The sequence below is a fragment of the Actinia tenebrosa genome, unplaced genomic scaffold, assembly GCF_029948245.1.
Source record: "Actinia tenebrosa isolate PJP-AT-01 unplaced genomic scaffold, QUT_ActTen_1.0 PGA_scaffold0__85_contigs__length_37466705, whole genome shotgun sequence".
Lineage (NCBI taxonomy): Eukaryota > Metazoa > Cnidaria > Anthozoa > Actiniaria > Actiniidae > Actinia > Actinia tenebrosa.
Genome location: NW_028292569.1, coordinates 32,385,559 through 32,409,792, shown reverse-complemented (window position 1 = coordinate 32,409,792; position 24,234 = coordinate 32,385,559). Strand labels below are relative to the sequence as shown.

At 37.5% G+C, this 24,234-nt stretch overlaps 2 protein-coding genes across 2 annotated transcripts; one reads left to right on the top strand and one right to left on the bottom strand.

Moving 5' to 3' along the window:
- Nucleotides 1-6,211: 6,211 nt before the first annotated feature.
- On the top strand, nucleotides 6,212-7,511 carry LOC116307022 (uncharacterized). The gene is made up of 2 exons (XM_031717164.2): nucleotides 6,212-6,371; nucleotides 7,044-7,511. Exons 1-2 carry the CDS (start codon nucleotides 6,320-6,322, stop codon nucleotides 7,319-7,321), a joined length of 330 nt encoding a protein of 109 aa, XP_031573024.1. The 5' UTR covers nucleotides 6,212-6,319; the 3' UTR covers nucleotides 7,322-7,511.
- Nucleotides 7,431-22,316, bottom strand: LOC116307021 (uncharacterized). Its single transcript, XM_031717162.2, has 11 exons — nucleotides 22,087-22,316; nucleotides 14,235-14,393; nucleotides 13,697-13,885; nucleotides 12,778-12,916; nucleotides 12,317-12,509; nucleotides 11,822-11,916; nucleotides 11,106-11,259; nucleotides 10,659-10,722; nucleotides 10,065-10,336; nucleotides 8,947-9,106; nucleotides 7,431-8,470 (listed from the first exon to the last, which is right to left on the bottom strand). Exons 2-11 carry the CDS (start codon nucleotides 14,383-14,385, stop codon nucleotides 8,277-8,279), a joined length of 1,611 nt encoding a protein of 536 aa, XP_031573022.1. The 5' UTR covers nucleotides 14,386-14,393; nucleotides 22,087-22,316; the 3' UTR covers nucleotides 7,431-8,276.
- Between the last annotated feature and the right edge of the window lie 1,918 nt (nucleotides 22,317-24,234).

Genomic DNA, 24,234 nt, shown 5'->3' with positions numbered 1-24,234 from the left:
GCAGTTATACAATGCCGAATGAATAAAATACATCGTATTTGCTTATGTTTAAAGGAGACGGAATAAATAACTTTGAGGAAGAAGATCAAGTGTTTTGGGATGACAAGTTGGACAGTGAATCTGACCATGAAGAGATAAGAGGAAATGAAAGGAGATTGGTTGAAACTTGGGATATTGATATCGAAGACGTAGAAAGAGATTTTGAACAATCTAGTGCAGAAATAAGCGTTGCCGTCGAAGCAAGTTCCCGAGTGACCCTTATTAACTGGATTGCCTTGTTTGTGTGCTTTTGGTCTGCATACTTTTCTGTACCAGACCGAGGCATTGATATTCTCCTCGCCTTTTTTAAAGCGATTTTTCAGGTTTTGTGTGAGCTTTCGCCAATCATTTTCCCAACCGCAGTATTGGTTTTCCCGAGCTCCTTCAAACTCTTGAAAAATTATCTTTCTTTTAAAGATAAGCATTCAAAGTATGTTGTTTGTCCGAAATGCTACACCCTATACCGTTTTCAAGACTGCATAACAACAAGATTCGGGCGTGTCATTGCTAAACCATGTTCTCACATTGCTTTTCCGAATCACCGTCAATTGTTTCGCCGCACACCTTGTGGAGCGGAATTGCTTAAGGAAATTCGTTTGAAAAATGGACAGACGAAATTGTACCCACATAAAGTTTATTGTTATAAAAGCATCAGAGACACTCTAACTCTCTTTATTAAGCGACCAGACTTTGTACAAAAATGTGAGATTTGGAGAAATCGGAATGTACCGGACGATATTTTAGTTGATATTTACGATGGCCAAGTGTGGAAAGATTGGCAATATTTTAACGGCACTCCTTTCCTTGCCCAGCCTAATAATTATGCTTTTATGCTGAATGTTGACTGGTTTCAGCCTTTTAAGCACAGTGTCTATAGCGTTGGAGTCATATATATGGTCCTCCTAAATCTTCCGAGAAAAGAAAGGTACAAAGAGGAAAACGTAATAATAGTTGGGGTAATACCTGGTCCACACGAGCCCAAATTGAATATCAATACGTACTTACAAGCACTTGTAGCCGAATTGAACTTATTGTGGCACGAAGGCATCCAAGTTCGGCCTCATGGGAGTAGAACAGCAAGATGCTTTCGAGCTGCCCTCCTTTGTATTGCTTGTGACATTCCTGCACTAAGAAAAGTTTGCGGTTTCTTAGGATGTACTGCTCACCGAGGGTGCTCAAAGTGCACAAAATTTTTTCCCGGAGATTTTAGTAGCATGAATTTTTCAGGTTTCGAAGATGACGATACACCAAGGACAAATGAAGAGCACCGAAGAGAGGCTCAGAAAATACTCAATGCAACAACCGCTGATGAACGAAACCAAATTGAAACTTCCACTGGAACAAGATATTCTGAACTCTTACAGTTGCCTTACTTCGATTGTACTCGTTACCATGTTGTTGATCCTATGCACAATTTGTTTTTAGGGACAGCAAAACATTTAATGAAAAATGTATGGCTAAATGCTGAAACGCCAATTATTTCTAAAGAAAATTTGAATAAAATCCAGGAAAAGGTAGATGACGTCAAAGCACCATCATTTATTGGGCGTCTCCCAAAAAAGATATCAACATCGTTTGGAGGATTTACTGCTGATCAGTGGAAAACATGGACTCTCTTGTATTCTGTATTCTGCATTTGGAGTATCGTTCCAACAGATGATTTGGAGCTGTGGAGGTTATTCGTATTGTCCTGCTTTCACCTTTGCTCTCCACTTATTACAACTGAAGAGCTACAAGAAGGACATGATTACCTAGTGGAATTTTGTAAATCGTTTGAAAAAAGATATGGAAAGGAACGTGTTACGCCAAACATGCATCTACACCTGCACCTCAAACAATGTATTTTAGATTACGGGCCTGTATATTCATTTTGGCTTTTCAGCTTCGAACGTTTCAATGGGATTTTAGGAGCGTTTCGAACTAACAATAGATCTGTTGAAATACAAATCATGAGAAAATTTCTCCAAAAGCATGAACTAAGAGATATCCCTTTACCAGAGAGATTTCGAGAAACTTTCCAACCAGTATTTCAACTTCTTCAGGAGGCACAACAAGTAGGAACACTTGGCGAAAGCATCCCATCAATACCATCAACACTTAATCTTTCAGTTGGTCAAGTACTACGTTGCTTAGAGTGGAGCAATATGAATGCATACTCATGTTTTTCACCTCGATCCATTGATGTTCTTGATGATGACTATACAGAATATCTCTTTAAAGCTTATGAAACAATTTTACCTCAACACTCGGTCATTGAATGTGTTACCGATACGTTTGAGAGAATTAGTACCATTGGATATTCGGGGACAAAGCTAGGGTCCTCTGACTCTAGACTGGAACGTTCTTCCTTCATTCTTGCAAGTTGGTGTGGCCAATATAGTGGCAGTATTGAGACCGATTCATTTGACTTGCGCCCCGGTGTTGTCGATTTCTTTCTTAAACAAACCATTATAATTGATGGCAAGCAGGAATCATTGTGTATGGCAAAGGTTCGATGGTATCAGCGACATCCAGAAAGACACAGGATTGGCAGACCACATGAAATTTGGTGCAGAAACTTGTTTGAAATGGAAGGGCCCTCTACATTCATTCCCATTAAAAGGATACATAGCCAGTTTGTTGCTGCTTACGATGTTATTGACAAAGAAAGAGTATTAATTGTTTGTCCTTTACAACGTAAATTGTACGGATGATGGAGATGACAGTAAAGTATCATCCATGAAAAATATTCAAAGCTATCAAAAATAAACTGTTTGAACTGTGCATCAGTAACTAGATAGTCAAAATGAAAATTGAATGAATTGTTTGATGAGTTTAAAATTAGATGAATTAAAATAATAATGAATGAAACTGCATATATTGGGAATAAAAAAGATGAATTCATATGTTTAGACTAAACAAAATTGATGCTTCAAATAATATTACAGATGTTAGCGGTTTGAAATGCAGCTGAGGTTAATGGGTTAATGAGTTTTCTTATTGTCACTGGAAAAAACGCATGTACGACTTACGCATATTATAAATACATCGTCCGCGTTTTTTCCTGTGTGTATCAACGCATATAACCTCACTTTCATGACATCAAAGCAAAACAATGATTGAATTAATGTGGTCGCAACATTGATGTCATGCGTTAGGAGAAAAAATTGACACATATGACTGAGATGGACCTGCATGCACTCCCCCCTCGTAAGTCGTAAAAACAAGCCAACATCCATCATAATTCAGTTGAAAAATTATTGATTTGTTTTGAAAAGTTTTGATTGCAATAAATTGAAACGGAAACCTCACATCGGATATACTCAGTTTGGGGTATTGTATTTGCTCCCCAGGTAAATATGGGGCAAAGCCTAGTGCAAAGTTGATTTCATATGTGCCCTTCATTTGACAATAGGGCAAATATAGGGCAAAAACGGTTATCATATATCCCCACTGGGTAAATGCGTCTAAACTAAGGGCAAATATATAACATATTTACCCATGTGTTCAGATGTATGGCAAAGCAATGGCAAATTTATTAGAAATTTACCCCGACCTTTGCCTGCATAGGCAAATGTATGGGCAAATATAGAGCACCATATTTGCCCAACATTTGCCAAGCGGACATATGATGACCAAATCCATTATTTCGTCGAGTGTAAAAACTTGAAGATTTTATAACTAATTTGAAGGGAATACAAAATAAAGTATCATTAATTCAGTTTAGATATTTAGTACAATATTACATATATATACTCCAGTTTGGAATTTTCTGTTCAGTACTCGGTTAGTCTCGATTTCGTATAAGAGTGCATTCAATATTCAGTGAAGGTTCGTGGAATTTAAAAAGTTTGTATTGTCGAAGTTGTGCATTCTTTACTTTATCGTTGGTATTTGTGAATAAATCGTACATTGAAATGAGGCTGTATGAACGAGGTAATAAGATATTAAGTACCTAAAATCTCAATACTATACAAGGGTCTATCTGTCTGTACCCTTACTTAACAGCCATTACTATTTAAGGGTATATCTGTCTGTACCTCTACCTAAAATCCCAATACTATTCAAGGGTATATCTGTCTGTATGCTTACCTAAAATCCCAATACTATTCAAGGGTATATCTGTCTGTATGCTTACCTAAAATCCCAATACTATTCAAGGTAGGGCAAGAATGCGCGGATGGATGGCCTGGGGCGAAAAACAAATCTTAGAGGTTTCGTTGGAAATTTCCATCTTTTTTTAAGTGAAATTTTTCAATAAAATCTCACTAGCTGTTTCAAAAGTTATTGAGTGTGGCAAGTCTCTCTTTAATCCTTTTTATTGCTGTATTTTTTTAATAGTCTCATAAAGAGCTTGAAAGTCGAATGAGGTTTTTGGCTTATCAGTTTTTGACGATCCCGTTTACCCTACTTAGAATCCTTCTGTAATTCATGTGCCAACCAGAGATAGATTGGCTGCATGTGACACGAAGAAAGTTGTGATGACCTTTTGTGAAAAAGAAATATCGCTAAACTAGTGTTCCAGCTACTTTTCCCCCATTTGTCCCCCCTTTGTAACAACTGCTCTCCAATTAGCTAGAAAGTTACTTGTTTCTAACCAAGCCAAGCTAGTTTGTTTATCAAACTTCTAATTCAGGTCTTCTAGAACAAAGAGCATTTTTGCCGGGCCAATCATAGTTACTCAAGGTCGGGGCAGCTGCACGTTGGGTTACGTGAAGCGTGGCGTCTTCCGATCTTTCCTCAGTAGGGGGGCCGCTAGCTTGTTTATCAAACTTCAGGCCTTCGAGAACCAAAGAAGGTTTTGGTTGTCGTTGATCGACTTAAGCCTATGCGACTGGACCGAAAGCGAATATGGGTAAAAATCACTGTAGCGGTTAAATATTTCTGAATTAATTGTCCCACTAGTAGTAAAGATAATATTGGCGAGAAACGATTCATCAAATGCATGTCTTTGGGTTAAGGGAAAGAAAAACAAAGTAGTCACGATTCAGTTCACGATTCCGAAAATATGAAGGCATTAAAAAAACGTCTCCTTCAACATTTCCCGCACGCCTACGACGATTCGTGCTGTAAACCAGGCATAACTAGTCAGATAAAATTATGGAGTCAACAAGGGCGAATCCAGGGGGGCAAAGGGGGGCTAAAGCCCCCCCCCCCCCCTTCAGCAGAAAAAAAGCGATGCTTTTTTATATTGTTTTCCGTTGTGTTGACGGAAGAAACTCAACTAGCCCCCCCACCCCCTAAACTCACTTAGCCCTCCCCTAAAATTTTGGCTAGATCCGCCCTTCGTCAACTCGGATTCAATGATTGCTACCCAGAGTTCCTTTCGATCCAGTCGCGTAGGCTTGAGATGGTCGACAACAACGTTTCTTGTATTGACTGTATTATGACGGTAATGACGGCTTGCCTTCTTGGTTTGGAAAGGAGTCCTAACAGGAAGTGCATTATGCAAATCCGAGTTTACAACGGAAAAAAAATTAACGAGCGAGAGTTGGAGCAGGTCTAGCCGTGCTCTGACTTACATTAGCTGTAGCTCAGAGGTTGTTTACAGTCAAACAACCTCAAGCGTGAACACGTAGAGGTCATTAATGACTTTATATTTGGATTCTTGATTTCATTATTCGATTTGAATATTCATTATTGAAAACGAATCTTCAAAGCCTGGCACATACAAAAGCCAAGCATATATGCAACTGAAATGCAAAAACAACTTTTTGTGCAAGGAATATGTAATATTAATGACTTACCTTCTGTTTGCGCTATAAACAAGAGCCTACAAACCAAGTGAATCGAATTTTCAAATTATTATTATTTTTTGAATATTGAAGATTCGTTTTCATTAATGAATGTTCGAATCGAATAATGAAATCAAGAATCCAAAAATAAAGTCATTAATGAACTCTACGTGTTTACGCTTGAGGTGGTTTGACTGTAAGGTTTCGGATAAACTTGTTAATCTTCAGTTTGAAATTGAAAGAATTGTAAGTTGTATATATTGAACGGAATGCAAAATAAATTTATCTTTAGTTCAGTTGAGGAGCAATTGGACAGCTCTCTTTCGGTATCTGAAGCTATTCTTCCTGGTCTTGATACTCAAGGTCACCACACAAATCTAATAAAAAATTCATCCTTCTTATTGGTTAATCAGAGGGTTACGTCATCACTACGTCACTGTTCAGTTAGGCCGTTTTTGACATTATATTGTGAGATATTGCTAAATCAAGTGTTTTCATCTTTGTACATCTGCGAGTTATAAGCTTTTCGTTGCGAGTTTGGAACAAGAACGACTTAAAACAAAGAGATGAAGTTTGTTTTGGGAATACCTTGCATTTTGTTGGCTACTCTTCCACAAGGTAACTAACATCTATTAATATCTATTATTTATTTTTAAGCTTCGATCATTGGGCAGAGACCAATAGCTCACAAAGCAATCCTCCCTCACGAGGCACGAAAAAAAAATCGATTAAAAATGTCAAAGAAATGAAAAAAATATTTGCAGGATAAACGTAACTATGGATTTTGGGTTCATTATATCTATCAACTATGCAAGATTTGTCAAAAATTATTATAAAATAGCTGTTATGAATGTCGCGTTCTGATTGGTTTGGAGCGCGTGCTTTATGAGAGCACATTGCACGCGCGCGCACTTTCCGTTGCGTCATTCCTATCTATTATTGTAATTTGTATTTTATAAAAGTAATAAAAAACTTGCTTGCTGTACTGTGTGGAGTCATAAAGCACTTGGGGATTGGCAGAACACTCGAGAAGTGTCCAGAGAAGTCTCCTATCACGTCTCTCGAGTTCTGCCAACCCCGCGTGCTTTATGACAGCACACAGCACGTGCGCGCATTTTCTATTTCTCTATGATGTCAAAATCACCGTACGACGTCATCAATATTAGTTTCAGGTTATACGAACCTTATAACCTCCTAAGTGTGCTTTCAAATTAAAATTTTTAACGACTTAAATTAATTTTTTTTATCTAAAAATTTTAAAATTATTTTTTTCCTATTCATATTCTCTAGTCGTTTCCTTGAAGTGCTTTGTTGGTATCAATAGCAATTACAAAGAGGAAACCTGCCCTTCTGGACTCGACACGTGTTCGCTTCTTGAAAAAAAGCCATTGACAGCACGTGCCTGTATGATGAAAGACACATGTGACCAGGTTATCAACCAGTGCAAAGCTACAGGTCTATGCCAGATGAAATGCTGTCAGACGGACCTGTGTAATAAAAGTTACACAATCCATCAACCATTTTGGCACTTCCTGCTGAAGTATGGATACGTGTTACAGAAGAAATAGACTACGAACTTAAGGGGGGAGGGGAGTTGGATAACGATATGGTCACGTGGCCTAATGTTACGAAGCAGGAGGACAGATTCATCTGAATATGTAAACAGCGTAAACGGGCTTAGATAGCCAATCCTGTAGAAAGTTTTATTATTAGATCTTTATGATTTTTAGCATACAAGAAAGACGACCTATTGTTATATATATGTTTTTTTCTATTTGTCTCAACATGCAAATGTTTCATACATTCCATCTGTTGACCAGCGGTATTTCTTGATACAGCGCATGCGCGACTGTTGTTATTTCCATCGTCTTGCTATCGAGAACTTTCTCATATTTACAACAACAAAAAAAAGATAAAGATAAAAAGCTAAACGAAGCTAAAAGAAAAGCGGGTAAAGCATGTAAACGAAAAAAAACAAGAGGGCACATACCAATGTGTCATTTTCCTACGACGCAAACTGACAAAGCATTTAAGTTTTTTCGTGTTTTTTGCATGGCTTTCGCCCAACAGGGTATCGAATACAGGCTGAGTTTGTTATATAACTGACGCAACTCAATCGTCTTACAGAATCTATGGTGACGCAATATAAACTGCGAGTTCTTCCTATGGCCTCCTACGGCCTCTTAAGTCTCCTTTGTGTTAAATACTGCTTGAAATACTAGTGATTAGCATCTTTGAATATGAAATTTAAATTTTGCGTGATTAGTTGAAAGTCACGAAACCTCGTCGCCTTCAACTAGTCACGCAAAGTTTCCCGCGCTGTCTGGAATTTTAACGTGCCTCCACCTCACATGTTTCAAAATCCGCGCGACAATATATGAAATCAGTCACAGAAAAAAGCTTTCTAACTACTTTAAGAAAAGACAAGAGAGCATAAATATCAATAAACATCTATGCATTAATAAATATTAATAAATATTACTAAACATTAATGCTCTCTTGGAAAAAAATTATAACGCGAAATTATTTTTGCCTATTGCTGCCTAATGTTGACAGTTGATCTATCCACTTTGACTGGAACTTTTTGTGTTCCATTAGGAGTTCTTTTCGTTTCTTTTCCATCGCGGTTAATTCTTGGTTGCCGTCGATCAGCTTGTCTTCAGAGAGGACGGCTTTGCGCATACAACCAAATCTCTCAGCGAAGACTCTGTGGAATGCTGGTATATCACAGGAGTGAATAAGAGAGTAAAATTAGAGTGTCGAAGGATTGCTCGTAGCAACATTTGAGATTTTTGATTTTCCTTGTCTCTGTCTGTCTGTCTGTCTGTCTGTCCGTCCGTCTGTCTGTCTGTCTGTCTGTCTCAGTAGTTGTTATTTTGTTTGTTAACTTGTATTTTTATATCTGCTCATTAGTTTGCACGCTTCCTTCCTCGCTTCCTTCCTTCTTTGCTTACTTGTTTGTTTATTTGCCTGCTTGCCTGCTTACCTGCTTGCCTGCTTACCTGCTTGCCTGCTTGCCTGCTTGCCTGCTTGCCTGCTTGCCTGCTTGCCTGCTTGCCTGCTTGCCAGCATGCCTGCTCTTTCGTCTGCTTGTCTGCATGCTTCCTTCCTTGTTTGCCTACTTGTTTGCTAGCTTGTTTTGTCTTTGTTCATGTGATCAATCTTTGCTTTTGTTCTTTCGTTTTTCATTTACCTGACTTATGCCGTCTGTATCCAAAATCCCATATCAGACCAAAAGCAACCAGAGAACCGACAGCAACGCCACAAAATTTAATGACTTTTTGAAAAAATTTTTCCTGGTAAAAAAGCTGTCCTGCTGCTTCGACGCTGTAATCGGAGCGACCACCCTTGCCCTGTGCATTAGATAAGAGATCTAAAATCAATATGAAAATTGCTTGCTTTGGGGACCCTGCGTTTCCATCGTAAACGCAACCCACTTAACCACACGTTTGATTTTAAGTCGGGAAACTAGGTCCGGTTAAAGCTAGATGATTATGTTTTCAAGATAATTGCTTTTTAATGATTTCATATTAAAAGATATAATGTCAAACTTGTCTGTTCGGCTTTGCGTTTACCACCACAATTGCGCATGCGCAGTTTGGATGACTTTTCTCTGCCAAAATGATCTGTTAGAAAGCTCAGAATTTTTATGATGCGATTAATTAAGGACCATACTTCCAGACATCGAGTGCTGAACCGTCGTATGGCAGCGCGAAGCATTTACGGCTGCGCCGGAGATTTCGACCCCGACACCGCTATCCCTGGATTTACAGACTGATCAGGAAGCTCGGCCGAAGCCTAAGGGAGAGGTTAGTCGGCCCCTAGACCGTAGATGATTAACCCCTTGCTATGACCAGCATACCCGATGAGACGCTTGAGACTCTGATCACTTAGCACTCGTAAGTGCTCGTTTCCATGTGGGATGCGTTTTCAAGAAAATAGTGGTGAAGTATTTTGCACGAAAACTTCGATAAAAACAAAAGTTACGGTCTCAAAACATGCAATGTAAAGTCTAGATTATTTTATGATATTACTGCTGACTTATAGGCACTGCGGTCGTAAAGAAATAAGTAGATACCGCTGACTTATAGGCACTGCAGTCGCAAAGAATGAGTAATAATACTGATAATAATAATAATAATAATAATAATAATAATAATAATAATAATAATAATAATGATAATAATAATGATGATGATGGTGGTGATGATGATGGTGATGGCGGTGGAGGTGGTGGTGGTGGTGGTAAAGAAATAGATAACTAGCTAAAAACTAGTGTAAAGAAATAGATAGTTACCAGTCGGCCCTTACCGGTTCTAAAGGTTTTAAATGTTTAGCGATGATCGTAAAGATGTCTTGACGATAGTTCTTCATGTACCTACGTACACATGTTTCGGCTTTATTGGAGTCAGATGGTAAAACCATGCCGTAGTTGATTCGATGTTCAATCGTCGATTCTAATCGGATGTTTTTCTCTTGCGCGAAATCGTTGGAGAATCTTGTTAAGGCGTAGTTATCGATCAACAACCCGTCGATCTCGTGCTTTTTTAGGGCTTTTGTCATCGTTGAGGGGTTATTGAACGCTATTTAGAAAAATAATAATAATTTCTTTTTAAAATTTTCGTCGTCCTTGAAAAGCTATTCATAATTAATATTTACAAGAAAACTTTGGCTAGAAATGAATAAAAATGTCTTTCAAAAAGTTATGCAGTTGGGATAATATTTAGAAAGGAAGAAAAACCAGGAAAGAGCAGTATACAAAATGTGATTGAATGGCGGGTTTGTTGCGCATGTGTTGTCGACTTTTCTTGAATTTTGTGACGTCATAGCTGACATGTTTGCTATATTATCAACCAATATGGCTGACATATCTGTTGGTTCTGTTATTTACTCTCTGTTATTTACCTATCATATCAGCATTCATTGTTACTCCAAGCCTGAACTCCTCGCTTCCATTCACGGCCCCAATCTATAATAAGATTTTCGTTCTCATTGTCAGAGTTTCGGTATTTCATTCCTAGTGGGCTACCTGTGTCCACACTGGAGGGATCTCGGGCCAAGAGTCGCCCGCGAATGTTTTAGCTTGCAGTTGTGTGGCGGTAGCCTGGAGGCACGCGGATGAATATGGGTTAAAGGACTGGTCAGAGAGAAACTCATCTCTCCTCAGTCTCTCTCTTAATTAGCTAGAGACAGGAAGACCAGAGTAGTCCGGTGAGATAGCGGTAAGAATTCTTTATAATACAAAGTTTTCAAAACTCAAGATTTTAAAAATTTTAAATTAAAAAAAATGAAATTCTAAACATTCAGAATTATGGAAATTATCATAACTATCAAAATTCAAAATTCAAATACTTTTGCTCCAATAGCGTTGAAGTAAGGGCGAGTATTGGCGGTTACTGTCGCTGTAATGAGAGCTGTAAAACTGGCCACGATGTTGATGCCAACGATAATCCAAAGAAAGCAGAAGATTCGACCGGGCAGAGTCTTGGGAGACTTGTCACCATATCTGAACCAAAACAAAACATATTAGGGGGATTCTATGGCAGACATATTGGAGGACAGAAACAACCATACAAAACATATTAGGGGGATTCTATGGCAGACATATTGGAGGACAGAAACAACCATACAAAACATATTAGGGGAATTCTATGGCAGACATATTGGAGGACAGAAACAACCATACAAAACATATGAGGGGGATTCCATGGCAGACATCTTGGAGGACAGATATAACCAACTCCCGGCCCGCTTTATAACTGCACACGCATGCGTTTTCTGTTTCTTCATTATTATTCTTTTTTTACAATGTCTCACTACAGTAATATAGTAAAACAGTAAATGTGCAAATATTTTTGTATGACAAGAGACTTTCGTTTCCCAAAAAAGAAAAACTATATTGTTGTGTACTACATGGACCCCATTAACCTTCCTATAAACATTTATCTTATAATATTATGATAATATTTATCAACTTGTAAAGCGCCAATATCAATATACATTTTCATTGGCGGTATCTTGAGGTAACTCTAGTCTGATGTGGTAATGAAAATGAGAGAGGATCGTACCCTACTGTTGTCATGGTAACGACAGCCCACCAGAATCCATCCCAAGCTCCTTTAATAAAGCATTTGGTGAATTCTTTTGAGTTCGCGAGTTTTTCCTAAATCAGAACAAACAGGTATGTTAAGTGTATAAGATAATGATAATTATCAAGATAATGAACCAGGATGAGATGACTTTACTGCTTATTTTTCGAATGAAATCTCCAATCAACAGAACCCCAAAGAGAAATTATTTACACTTCCGGTTGACTTCATCGTCCTCCTGATTTTGCAAATCTTAATCTCTATCTTCACCAGCCTACGATCGAGTATATATAACGAATAAGCTAGCCTGCAAATCGTTCCCGCGAGCAAATTGGGACCTAGTTTTTTTATTTTTTTGCTCGGTTTCAGTTCTCGCTCGTTCCAAATTTCCAAAGTTCCCCCGAAAAACCACGGTTTTCGCCCAAATGTCGCCCAAACCCACAAGAACCCCTACAAATAACCCATAATACTCACTAGTATCCAGACCAGCAGCCCGGCTGCCAAAGCCGCGCCAAGAATAAATAGTAAAAATGGCCAGGCATAGAAAATGGTGTCAATCAAAAGCGTTGTCTTGGAGATTTTGACGTCATCATAAACGACAAGCACGACGCGAGGGGCATGGATCACAGGAATGAAAGGTTGATCCTTGTATGTCTTACTGCTCCAGCTGAGGTAAAAAGAAAACATGAAAATTTATCACATTTGCCCTCCAACATGGCTACAAAATGATCCGTGTGTCCTCCAATATGGCTACGAATTGATTACATTTGTCTACGACAAATGGCTACAAAACTATCGCATTTGTCCTCCAACATGGCTACAAAATTATCACATTTGTCCTTCAAAAGGACCACTTCGTCCTTTAACATGGGTACATTCATAACGAATATTTTCCCTCAGGAAATACATCCTATTCTTCTTCTTCTTCTACTCACCGTTGTACGTAAATAGGATAAGTAAAGTCGTACATGTTCTTTGACAGGTGTTCCTCTGCTTGGCGCACTGATCGAAGCAGCTTACCGTAAACTATCTTACTTTTGGGGCAACAATGACTCACTATTTGATTCAAAACGCCTGAAACATGAATGATAAGCAAAGAAAATTGTAAGACAACAGTACAATGCAGGGCCAAAGCCGCCTGGAGAGCGCTATCCGGCGGATAAATACTAATCCAGTGGATAAGTTGATGCTGTTATCCAATAAATTTATCCACTGGATAAGGATTCATCCGTCGGATAGCGTGACCCAGGCTTCGTACAACCGGGCCCAGTAAGGTTGGTCTGGTTTTTATCGCATCACGTTACCTTCAAAACCATTTTTTCCCCTCGTGAAAAAAATATTTATTAAAATACCACCTTTAAAAAAATAAGCGCTCACTAAGCAAATGTATAAAATAACTGTTATGAATGTCGCGTTCTGATTGGTTTAGAGCGCGTGCTTTATGAGAGCACATTGCACGCGCTCGCACTTTCCGTTGCGTCATTCCTATCTATTATTGTAATTTGTATTTTATAAAAGAAATAAAAAACTTGCTTGCTGTGCTGTGTGCAGTCAAAAAGCACTTGGGGATTGGCAGTACACTCGAAAAGTGCCGGTCCAGAAGCACTCCGCTACGCGTCGTTCTTCTCCTAACACGTCTCTCGAGTTCTGCCAACCCCGCGTGCTTTATGACAGCACACAAAACGTGCGTGCGTTTTCTATTTCTTTAGTAGCTACTGCACGCTTAGTTCAAGGTTTTCCAGGAAGGAACCCCAAGAATCAAGTCCAGTAATTATCAAACCCAGACCCTAAAGGTGAGAGGCAAATGTACTGATTCCCGTACATAAAGAAAAGGCAAAGTATATGTAACATTACCTGGGAAGATTCCAAAAGCAACAAACCCGAACGTTTTGTTGATTCGTTTCGGCCCAATGACTCCTGAATATGGTTGATTCGGTAACCAGGCCATTGACAAGGGTAGGCCTTTCTCGCAACGCTGGTCGAACGTCAGAGACTTGGTTAAGTTTAGGAATTTACCATTTATTTTATTAAACCTAGGGATTTCTGTAAGAAAATGACAGGGTGAAGTATACTTATTAATCACTATTTTAGAATTGTATCCGCCTATTTCAACCATTTATCCATCGATATCCATACACTTATCATTCACTTATCCATCCATCCATCCATCCATCCATCCATCCATCCATCCATCCATCCGTCCGTCCGTCCGTCCATCCATCCCTTCCTTCCTTCCATCCATCCATCCATCCATCCATCCATCCATCCATCCATCCATCCATCCATCCATCCATCCATCCATCCCTTCCTCCCTCCCTCCCTCCCCTATACCTTCCACCCATCCACCAAACCTCAAATGAAATAGAAAGAAAAATAGCCAACATTAAATTACCTGGAACTAACAAGTTTTTCAGATCAATAAAAATATCGTCTGCAGTAATTTGGGGTTTTTCTTTCCAAGATATAAACAATGCATTGGTCACGTGGTTCGAATGATACGTAACAGCACCAAGAAAAACCGCTAGGAACGCCTTGAACATCATGGATGATCCTAAAAGAACACACGATAACAATGTTTTAATAATGTTAAAATTTGTATAATGCCGCCATGTCTTTGTCATTTTAATCATTCAGTGTTAACATCATCATCGCCATGTTGGTATACGTTAACAAAAGATTTCTCGTTAGCTTATCTAGTTTTCCATCACGTACATTATCATCGATTCTACGATAGAGTGCAGGCACTAAACCCGTGAATAATATTTAGTACTAATTAGTAGTAATTCATACAGAATCCTTTGTTTCCTATTGTTTAATTATCACCATTTAGTACTGAAAAATAGTATTTGTTTCACGGGTTTAGTGCGAGCACTCTACCTTTTCATGCGCTAAAATAACTTGGCAGGAAAGATTCAATTATCTTTCTTTCTGCTCTTGTCACAACATAGCTCTCTTATTTTTCAAGAACTGTAGGCTTAATTAATGCTCCGTTGAGTGTCTCACGTGTGGTTTTTACCAATTTTTAGGCGGACGAATGCAAAATAGATATAATCTGCCAGGCTAAGATCATTAGAATAAACTGAAGATTTTGCAATATTGCACCTTTTTTTTTTATTTCACAGAGGTTTTCAGCTACGTCTTGTAATAAATCTCGATTTAACAAGGTGAATTTCGGTTTTAAAGTTTCACATTTTCTTACCATTCAAGTTCTTTGTTAACTACGACATACAGTTGAAATGCTTTCAATTTGAGGACGTCATACTTCATGATTAAGATTACACTTAAAAATGTCAGAGAGAATATATATATGATAAAAACGCACTTACGAGACGTTATCTGAAATATTCTAACATTACATTTATTATATCTCACTCTTAGGTAGTTTCAAGTTCAATACTGATTAAGAAACATCACCTTGTCGATTTTAATATTCAATACAATTTGAAGAGAATTCACTTCCTATGACTAGCTCTCAGTGGAGCTTATCGAAAAACCGGCTTTTCTAAGAGAGCGCTTTTCTAATGCAGCTTACCAGTTACTGATCTATATCTAGTCGGGGATTCAAAATGTTTGCATAAACAAAACTGTGCTATCTCTTTAAAATCATTTTGTCGTGAAATTCTGTTAAGTTACCTGGTACGAATCACAAAAGATGATTCCCGAAGTTATTCTTCACAACTTTCTCGGTTACTTCTTCTTCGCAGAAAAATGCGTTTAGCTAAAATGCCAACACGCTAACCAAGACCAATTTTCTTTTCTTTGTAGTCAAGTTCTGCACTATTACACCGAGTAATAGCTTACTTCTCGAACGTTCGCTCCGTTTTGGAATAAAAACTCCTAGAGACACTAGTTAAGGCTCCAAAGCTCGAAATTGTTTTTCCTTGACCTTTCCAACCACAGGTAGCCCAAGCTTGGTTTCTGTGGTGTCCTGTTATAAGGAAATGTATGGGGAATCATCAAAAATTTCAATAAAATCATCAAAACGTGAAATAAAGCCTCGAAATTTTACCTAATCATTGAGAAATAGCACTTCTTTCGCTCTGCGTGGTTATTTTTTGAATTTAGCCCGTTTTAAGGATTTTTTCCCCCACCAGTAAGAAATAAGAGAAGGTTGGAAACTCGGGATCCAAAAGCGAGCCATCACGAGTCTTTGAAACCTCGTACGTCTTCGAATTTTCTTTCCAGCGCCAAATTTTAGTCATGACCCTTCTCTCACATCCCTATAGAACCGAGAAAGTGGCATTAGAGATTAGTCTTCGCGTCTTTAAGCCATGAAATTTGCCTGTATTCACATACTACCTCGCTTGTTCTGACCCGTACTTGGAGCTCACTGTACACCAGTTCAACGGATTTCTTTCGGCAACCGACCCGAGGTCACGCCGGAAGTCTTCGTATCATAAATGCGGATTCGATTTGGATATCGTATTTCTTCGAAATTATGGTGAGTGTATTTTTTAACGGCCTAAGATACAAAAGTATTTAACTTATGATTTCGAAAATTATGGTGAGTGTATTTTTTAACGGCCTAAGATACGAAAGTATTTAACTTATAATTTCGAAAATTATGGTGAGTGTATTTTTTAACGGCCTAAGATACGAAAGTATTTAACTTATAATTTCGAAAATTATGGTGAGTGTATTTTTTAACAGCCTAAGATACAAAAGTATTTAACTTATAATTTCGAAGAAATACGATATCCAAATCGAATCCGCATTTACGATACGAAGACTTCCGGCGTGACCTCGGGTCGGTTGCCGAAAGAAATCCGTTGAACTGGTGTACAGTGAGCTCCAAGTACGGGTCAGAACAAGCGAGGTAGTATGTGAATACAGGCAAATTTCATGGCTTAAAGACGCGAAGACTAATCTCTAATGCCACTTTCTCGGTTCTATAGGGATGTGAGAGAAGGGTCATGACTAAAATTTGGCGCTGGAAAGAAAATTCGAAGACGTACGAGGTTTCAAAGACTCGTGATGGCTCGCTTTTGGATCCCGAGTTTCCAACCTTCTCTTATTTCTTACTGGTGGGGGAAAAAATCCTTAAAACGGGCTAAATTCAAAAAATAACCACGCAGAGCGAAAGAAGTGCTATTTCTCAATGATTAGGTAAAATTTCGAGGCTTTATTTCACGTTTTGATGATTTTATTGAAATTTTTGATGATTCCCCATACATTTCCTTATAACAGGACACCACAGAAACCAAGCTTGGGCTACCTGTGTTCCAACAAGTTTAATAACAACTATTGGCGCGAATTACTCGCCTAGAATTAGTGAGTCTTCGAGACTTGTCCTGAAAATGATAAATAATGTATGTGTTTTTTTTATCAGTTTCAGTCTGAGTTGTCATAATTAAGTAATTGTCAAACCCTTTGGCTTCGAGCAAAATAGTTCATCGAAATTTCTATTATTCTTATTTCTACTTCCTGTTGTGACCTGAATGTTAACGGCTGATACCTTAAAAGCTATAATCGAGTTCAAATTTGACAGCCTTGAGAGAGAAGTTAAAACTAAATATCTTAACAAAAGACTGAAAAAAAATTGTAGGGAAATGCAAAATTTTTTGTTCTATAAGTTTTTTGGTTTCTCAACGGGCAAGTTCGAGAAAAAAATCTAAGAAATTTGAAACATGAATTATTGAATTGAATTTGAAAGAGAAGGAGAATGTTCGGCTAGAACGTCAGTTTGATTGGACGATAAGCCATTGAATCATAATCTTGGAATCCCCTTGACGACCTTGAAGTAAAAAGAAATTTTATATTATTTTTTACAGTGTTCACCGTAAGTCGATATTCTGTGGACTTGAAGGAAATACTAAGAAACTCAGTGAGTCGAATCAGTCGATATTCTGGGGACTTGAGGGAAATACTAAGAAACTCAGTGAGTCGAATCAGTCGATATTCTGGGGACTTGAGGGAAATACTAAGAAACTCAGTGAGTCGAATCAGTCGATATTCTGTGGACTTGAAGGAAATACTAAGAAACTCAGTGAGTCGAATCAGTCGATATTCTGGGGACTTGAGGGAAATACTAAGAAACTCAGTGAGTCGAATCAGTCGATATTCTGTGGACTTGAAGGAAATACTAAGAAACTCAGTGAGTCGAATCAGTCGATATTCTGTGGACTTGAGAGAAATACTAAGAAACTCAGTGAGTCGAATCAGTCGATATTCTGGGGACTTGAGGGAAATACTAAGAAACTCAGTGAGTCGAATCAGTCGATATTCTGGGGACTTGAGGGAAATACTAAGAAACTCAGTGAGTCGAATCAGTCGATATTCTGGGGACTTGAAGGAAATACTAAGAAACTCAGTGAGTCGAATCAGTCGATATTCTGGGGACTTGAAGGAAATACTAAGAAACTCAGTGAGTCGAATCAGTCGATATTCTGGGGACTTGAGGGAAATACTAAGAAACTCAGTGAGTCGAATCAGTCGATATTCTGGGGACTTGAGGGAAATACTAAGAAACTCAGTGAGTCGAATCAGTCGATATTCTGGGGACTTGAGGGAAATACTAAGAAACTCAGTGAGTCGAATCAGTCGATATTCTGGGGACTTGAGGGAAATACTAAGAAACTCAGTGAGTCGAATCAGTCGATATTCTGGGGACTTGAGGGAAATACTAAGAAACTCAGTGAGTCGAATCAGTCGATATTCTGTGGACTTGAGGGAAATACTAAGAAACTCAGTGAGTCGAATCAGTCGATATTCTGGGGACTTGAAGGAAATACTAAGAAACTCAGTGAGTCGAATCAGTCGATATTCTGTGGACTTGAAGGAAATACTAAGAAACTCAGTGAGTCGAATCAGTCGATATTCTGTGGACTTGAAGGAAATACTAAGAAACTCAGCGAGTCGAATCAGTCGATATTCTGTGGACTTGAGGGAAATACTAAGAAACTCAGTGAGTCGAATCAGTCGATATTCTGGGGACTTGAGGGAAATACTAAGAAACTCAGTGAGTCGAATCAGTCGATATTCTGTGGACTTGAAGGAAATACTAAGAAACTCAGTGAGTCGAATCAGTCGATATTCTGTGGACTTGAAGGAAATACTAAGAAACTCAGTGAGTCGAATCAGTCGATATTCTGTGGACTTGAAGGAAATACTAAGAAACTCAGTGAGTCGAATCAGTCGATATTCTGGGGACTTGAGGGAAATACTAAGAAACTCAGTGAGTCGAATCAGTCGATATTCTGTGGACTTGAAGGAAATACTAAGAAACTCAGTGAGTCGAATCAGTCGATATTCTGGGGACTTGAGGGAAATACTAAGAAACTCAGTGAGTCGAATCAGTCGATATTCTGGGGACTTGAAGGAAATACTAAGAAACTCAGTGAGTCGAATCAGTCGATATTCTGTGGACTTGAGGGAAATACTAAGAAACTCAGTGAGTCGAATCAGTCGATATTCTGGGGACTTGAAGGAAATACTAAGAAACTCAGTGAGTCGAATCAGTCGATATTCTGGGGACTTGAAGGAAATACTAAGAAACTCAGTGAGTCGAATCAGTCGATATTCTGGGGACTTGAGGGAAATACTAAGAAACTCAGTGAGTCGAATCAGTCGATATTCTGGGGACTTGAGGGAAATACTAAGAAACTCAGTGAGTCGAATCAGTCGATATTCTGGGGACTTGAGGGAAATACTAAGAAACTCAGTGAGTCGAATCAGTCGATATTCTGGGGACTTGAGGGAAATACTAAGAAACTCAGTGAGTCGAATCAGTCGATATTCTGGGGACTTGAGGGAAATACTAAGAAACTCAGTGAGTCGAATCAGTCGATATTCTGGGGACTTGAGGGAAATACTAAGAAACTCAGTGAGTCGAATCAGTCGATATTCTGGAGACTTGAGGGAGAAATACTAAGAAACTCAGTAAGTCGATAAGTCGATATTCTGGAGACTTGAGGGAGAAATACTAAGAAACTCAGTGAGTCGATAAGTCGATATTCTGGGGACTTGAGGGAGAAATACTAAGAAACTCAGTCGAGTGAGTCGATAAGTCGATATTCTGGGGACTTGAGGGAAATACTGAGAAACTCAGTGAGTCGATAAGTCGATATTCTGGGGACTTGAGGGAAAAGCAGAAAAACTCAGAGAGTGGTTGGCGAAAATAGATTGACCTAAAAAAGCTATTTGCGAGTAGGCCTTGTAGCCAATCGCGAGCGCAAAGCATGCATAGATTATCTATTTTAAGTCGTATCCAAAGATGCCTTGCGGTCGCGACTCGAGCCCATGTTCCCGCTAATCTAAAACCTGGAGCAGAAAAATGGCAAACGAAAACTTTAACGAAATGGTTTTTACGGAAGATCTGATACAAGATCAGTAAAGCTAATATTCGCTTTTAAATACGAGTTTTCATTTCTCATTGCACAATCATTAGACCTGTTTATTGCTAATTATCGTTACTATAACACAATTTTTGCGATGGCAACCGAGTCATATTGGTACAGTCAAAGTGTCGTAGTTTGATGAGAATAGTAAAGTTTTTTAAAATACATCGTGGTCTGTCTTCAACTGGCTCTTGTGTTGTCATCATGTTTCCCGATAACTTATCTCTTTCTTTATTCGTTTTATGATGTATGCTAATCCAAGAGCTGAGAATATGGAGTACTGTACTTCGTATTCTCTTAGGTAATCTTATGGACCTAAAAGGGAATTCCTTGATTTTTTTAATCAAACCAAACAAACAAACAGATAAGATCAAATAAACAAACGAACGAACGTTCAAACGATCAAACACAAGAACATCAAACGAGCAAAATAATAACAAACAGATTAGCAAGATATCGTAAGACGCGCAGCTAAAACAGAACTCCAATATTACCAAATATTTCTGTGGTCACGCAATTGTTTCATATACATAATGAGTTATAACTTAACTCTCTCTCTCTCTTTTTCTTGTCAAGCTCATCAAACTAGATACACAAAGAAATTATGAAAACATCAAATATATTGATGTTACCGAGCCCAAAGTCATTATTACAAGATCCCACTGAAAAAAATGATGATGCGTCATATATAGTTTTGACTGACCGCGAGTTTTAACAGATATTTTTTTTTTAGTGTATATAATGATTCTCTGAGACTGGTGCAGAGAAGATAGGATGGAACAGAAATGAAAGCATTTACAATTATGAAAATAAAAATTACTCATATTGGCTATTCGTTTTATTCGATTTAAGTTGTATTACTTATTCTGCAACTACGATTTGCAGAGGTAGATTATTCGCAGGAAAGGGAAAAAGAGCAAGGAAGCTTTCGTATTTTCATTGGATATGAAATGTTGGATATTTATTTACAGGGCAATTTGAATAAAACCCCGCAGAGAAAGTAGTTTTTCGTCTCGTTCATCGGTCAATTATAATAATTTACGATTCCTAGCAATATTACCAGCTACATTTGCAAACATTGTCAATGAATATGAATTCGTTCGCTTATTTGAGCAAATATTTGATGAGCTTTTAGTGGTTATTATCTGTGTTATTGCCTTTCTTGAGTTAACGTCCCTCAAATATCTCAGAAGACGTTTTTAGTCCTCAAAAACATGTGTGTTAAGAATATATACATTTATTTCTACCAATAAAAACAACATTTTAAATAAAATAATATAATGCTGATCGTTAATGCTCTTATCTGGTACGACTTGCAAACAAATTTTCAACGGCTCTTTTGTCGGAATTGAAAGCGGTATTTCATATATAAATATATCAATGCATTTCTGTATTTTTGTTAATCATTTAAGTTTCCTTTTCTTTCCCCGTTAAGGTGGAACTTTCCAATACTCAATGAGACAATAGATTGGGCCTCTTATTTGGAATACTAACAAATCATTCGCTAAAATGTCAATGTTGTTTTTAGAAAAAAAGATTGTATTTAAAAAATAACGAGACATACTTTGAAACTATCCAAGTTCAGTACAGAAAGGTGTTTGAAATATAAAATATAGTCTACTTTCAGACTAATTTTACACAATAATTGTCAACCCTGAGGCATTATGGCTTCTTTTGTCCCCAAGACGTAAGTTTGTAATTAGGCACTCTGCGCATTAAGGAATTGAATCATTTTCAAGACGCTACACACGAAATTTCAATTGTAAATATCCGTGCTTTGGTCACATATAAATCGATATCAAACTCATAACTTCAATGCCTGTTTTTTTTATTTAAAAAATTTAGAGAAGTCAAAGGAGTACTCTTAAAAATATTTTTTTTTGAATGAGAAAGGAAGATGATACTTACCGAAATAGCGAGGTGTTTTGAACTTTATAACGGGAAAATGAAGTTGGGGGAGTTTGTTTTTTTCTCCTTTGTGAACCTGCCTTGAATGTTAGCTTGTATCCACGGGTTTTTCTTTGGTATTACATCCTATTCACAGTGAAAATAGATCTCATGAAGCAAGGTTTTCTGTATCATGTTCTATCGTGTAGAAATTATAATTATTGCATGGGCAGGTGGGGATATATTTTGTTGACACTAAATGACGCATGCGCAGGAAGACACGAAATAAAATATTAATATTGTGGGCTTCAGTGAAAAAAGATCGGATACACTGTTGACAATGGAGGTGAAAAATCCGATACGATTGATCGTGGAACAATCCTATTACTTTGGGGGTTAAAACCTATCTTAAATTCTCGATTTTCCAGGGTACTTTTTGGGGTGTTTAATTTCTAAATATCTCGAAAATGATTCAAATATTTTGCCTCTTTTTTAGAAAACAGACGATTAAATCCTGAAAGATAAAACGTGCGTGAAAATGCCTTTTACGACATAAGATTTAAGTTGCAATATAAATTTGTCCTTGAAAATATAAGATTCCTTGCTACAATGAATATCTATCAATTAAAAGTGTGAATATTCTCAAATTGCAAACAGACTTAAATCTAGATCTCACGACAAAGAAAAGTTCTAAGGGTAAAGAATATGGTATTATTTTTTGTCATACTGGATTAGCAGCTTGATTCTTTTATACGTTCAGCCGTTAATTAGATTTAACTTCGGAAAGACTTTGTAATTTTTTAATATCCGCTTCAACCACCCGTAACACCGGATTTTGTTTCACCAGGACAGAAGCTTTGACGGTATTATCAAAGTTTAAAGCTGTGTGCTTTAAAAAATAACATAGATGTCCTCCTAAATTGGTCCTACCAGAGCGGCAAGAATCCTGTCTTATTTAAGCGATTTTTATCGATCCATTATATATTGCTATTCGTAGCCATAATAAAAAATCATTTTATGAGCCAAAAAAACGTATGTAATTATTGTCTCTTGAAAAATTGATTTTTAACGATCTAAAGCAGTTTTCAAAGCAAATTTCATATTTCCTAAACTAACATTCGATTTAAAGAGCAAGATTTGCAACGTTTGCGTCGTCAATTCACAGAAATCTTTTGTCTCGTTTTTGCGCGGGAAAAAAAACGTCGCGTCTAGCGGTTTTGCAGAATTCCTCATTTTGGCGCTAAAATTTTTGTTGTTAATCAATTCGTAAAATTGGCGCCAACATTATTTCACAATCCTTGCTCGTTATCTTGTACTATTGGCTTAAGTACTATTAATCACGGTGCATAGCCAAACTTGTTTGTGTTATTATATTCGATGGATGAATTCTAAAACGTAAAACACGCTAAAAGATACTAGGAGTGCGATTTCTCTTTATAAAGAGTAAAACTAATGGTTTTCATTCATTTTTCATTACTTTAAAATACGTCATTTATTCGGCGTGTGGTGTTCATATTTCATGTAACGAATATACGCCATTTTGGCGCCAAAATTTCGCAAACTCAGTGTGATTTCAGCCGCGCGCTGTCTCCAATCAGGTTTTTGGCGCCAAAACACATTTAATCTTTTATAACTTCTTTCCTTGCCTTGCCTGATTAAGCAAAAACAAAAAAATATAATAACCATAAGTAATCATTTCAAAATTCTGAAAGAAATGATAAAAAATATATGAACGTGCCATGTTTGAAAATCGAATCAAATAATACAAGCACTGTGATTGGACAATATTTTATGACGTCATCACAAGTGGTAAGCGAAAGCTTTGACACGATTTAAGCCTTTTTAACGAAAATGTCGAGTAAGAGTAATTGTATTTCTATTCGGCTAAGGAATTATTTCTTACGCTTAGCTAACCAAAAAATTATTATTATTATTATCATTATTAATAGTTAATTGAATTCTATTATTTAAAATATATTATTATAATGGCATTGACAGTATGAACTTTAAATCCTATAGTTTTTCATTTTATTTTTGTTTATCATTATCTTAAAATATTAAGCATTGGAACTTTAGTAGCTTTGGAGCGAGTGTATTTCTATTAAGACATGCATTGACTATTAAGGTTTATTTAAATAAAGTATCATTATTATGGCAAGTTTTATTTGT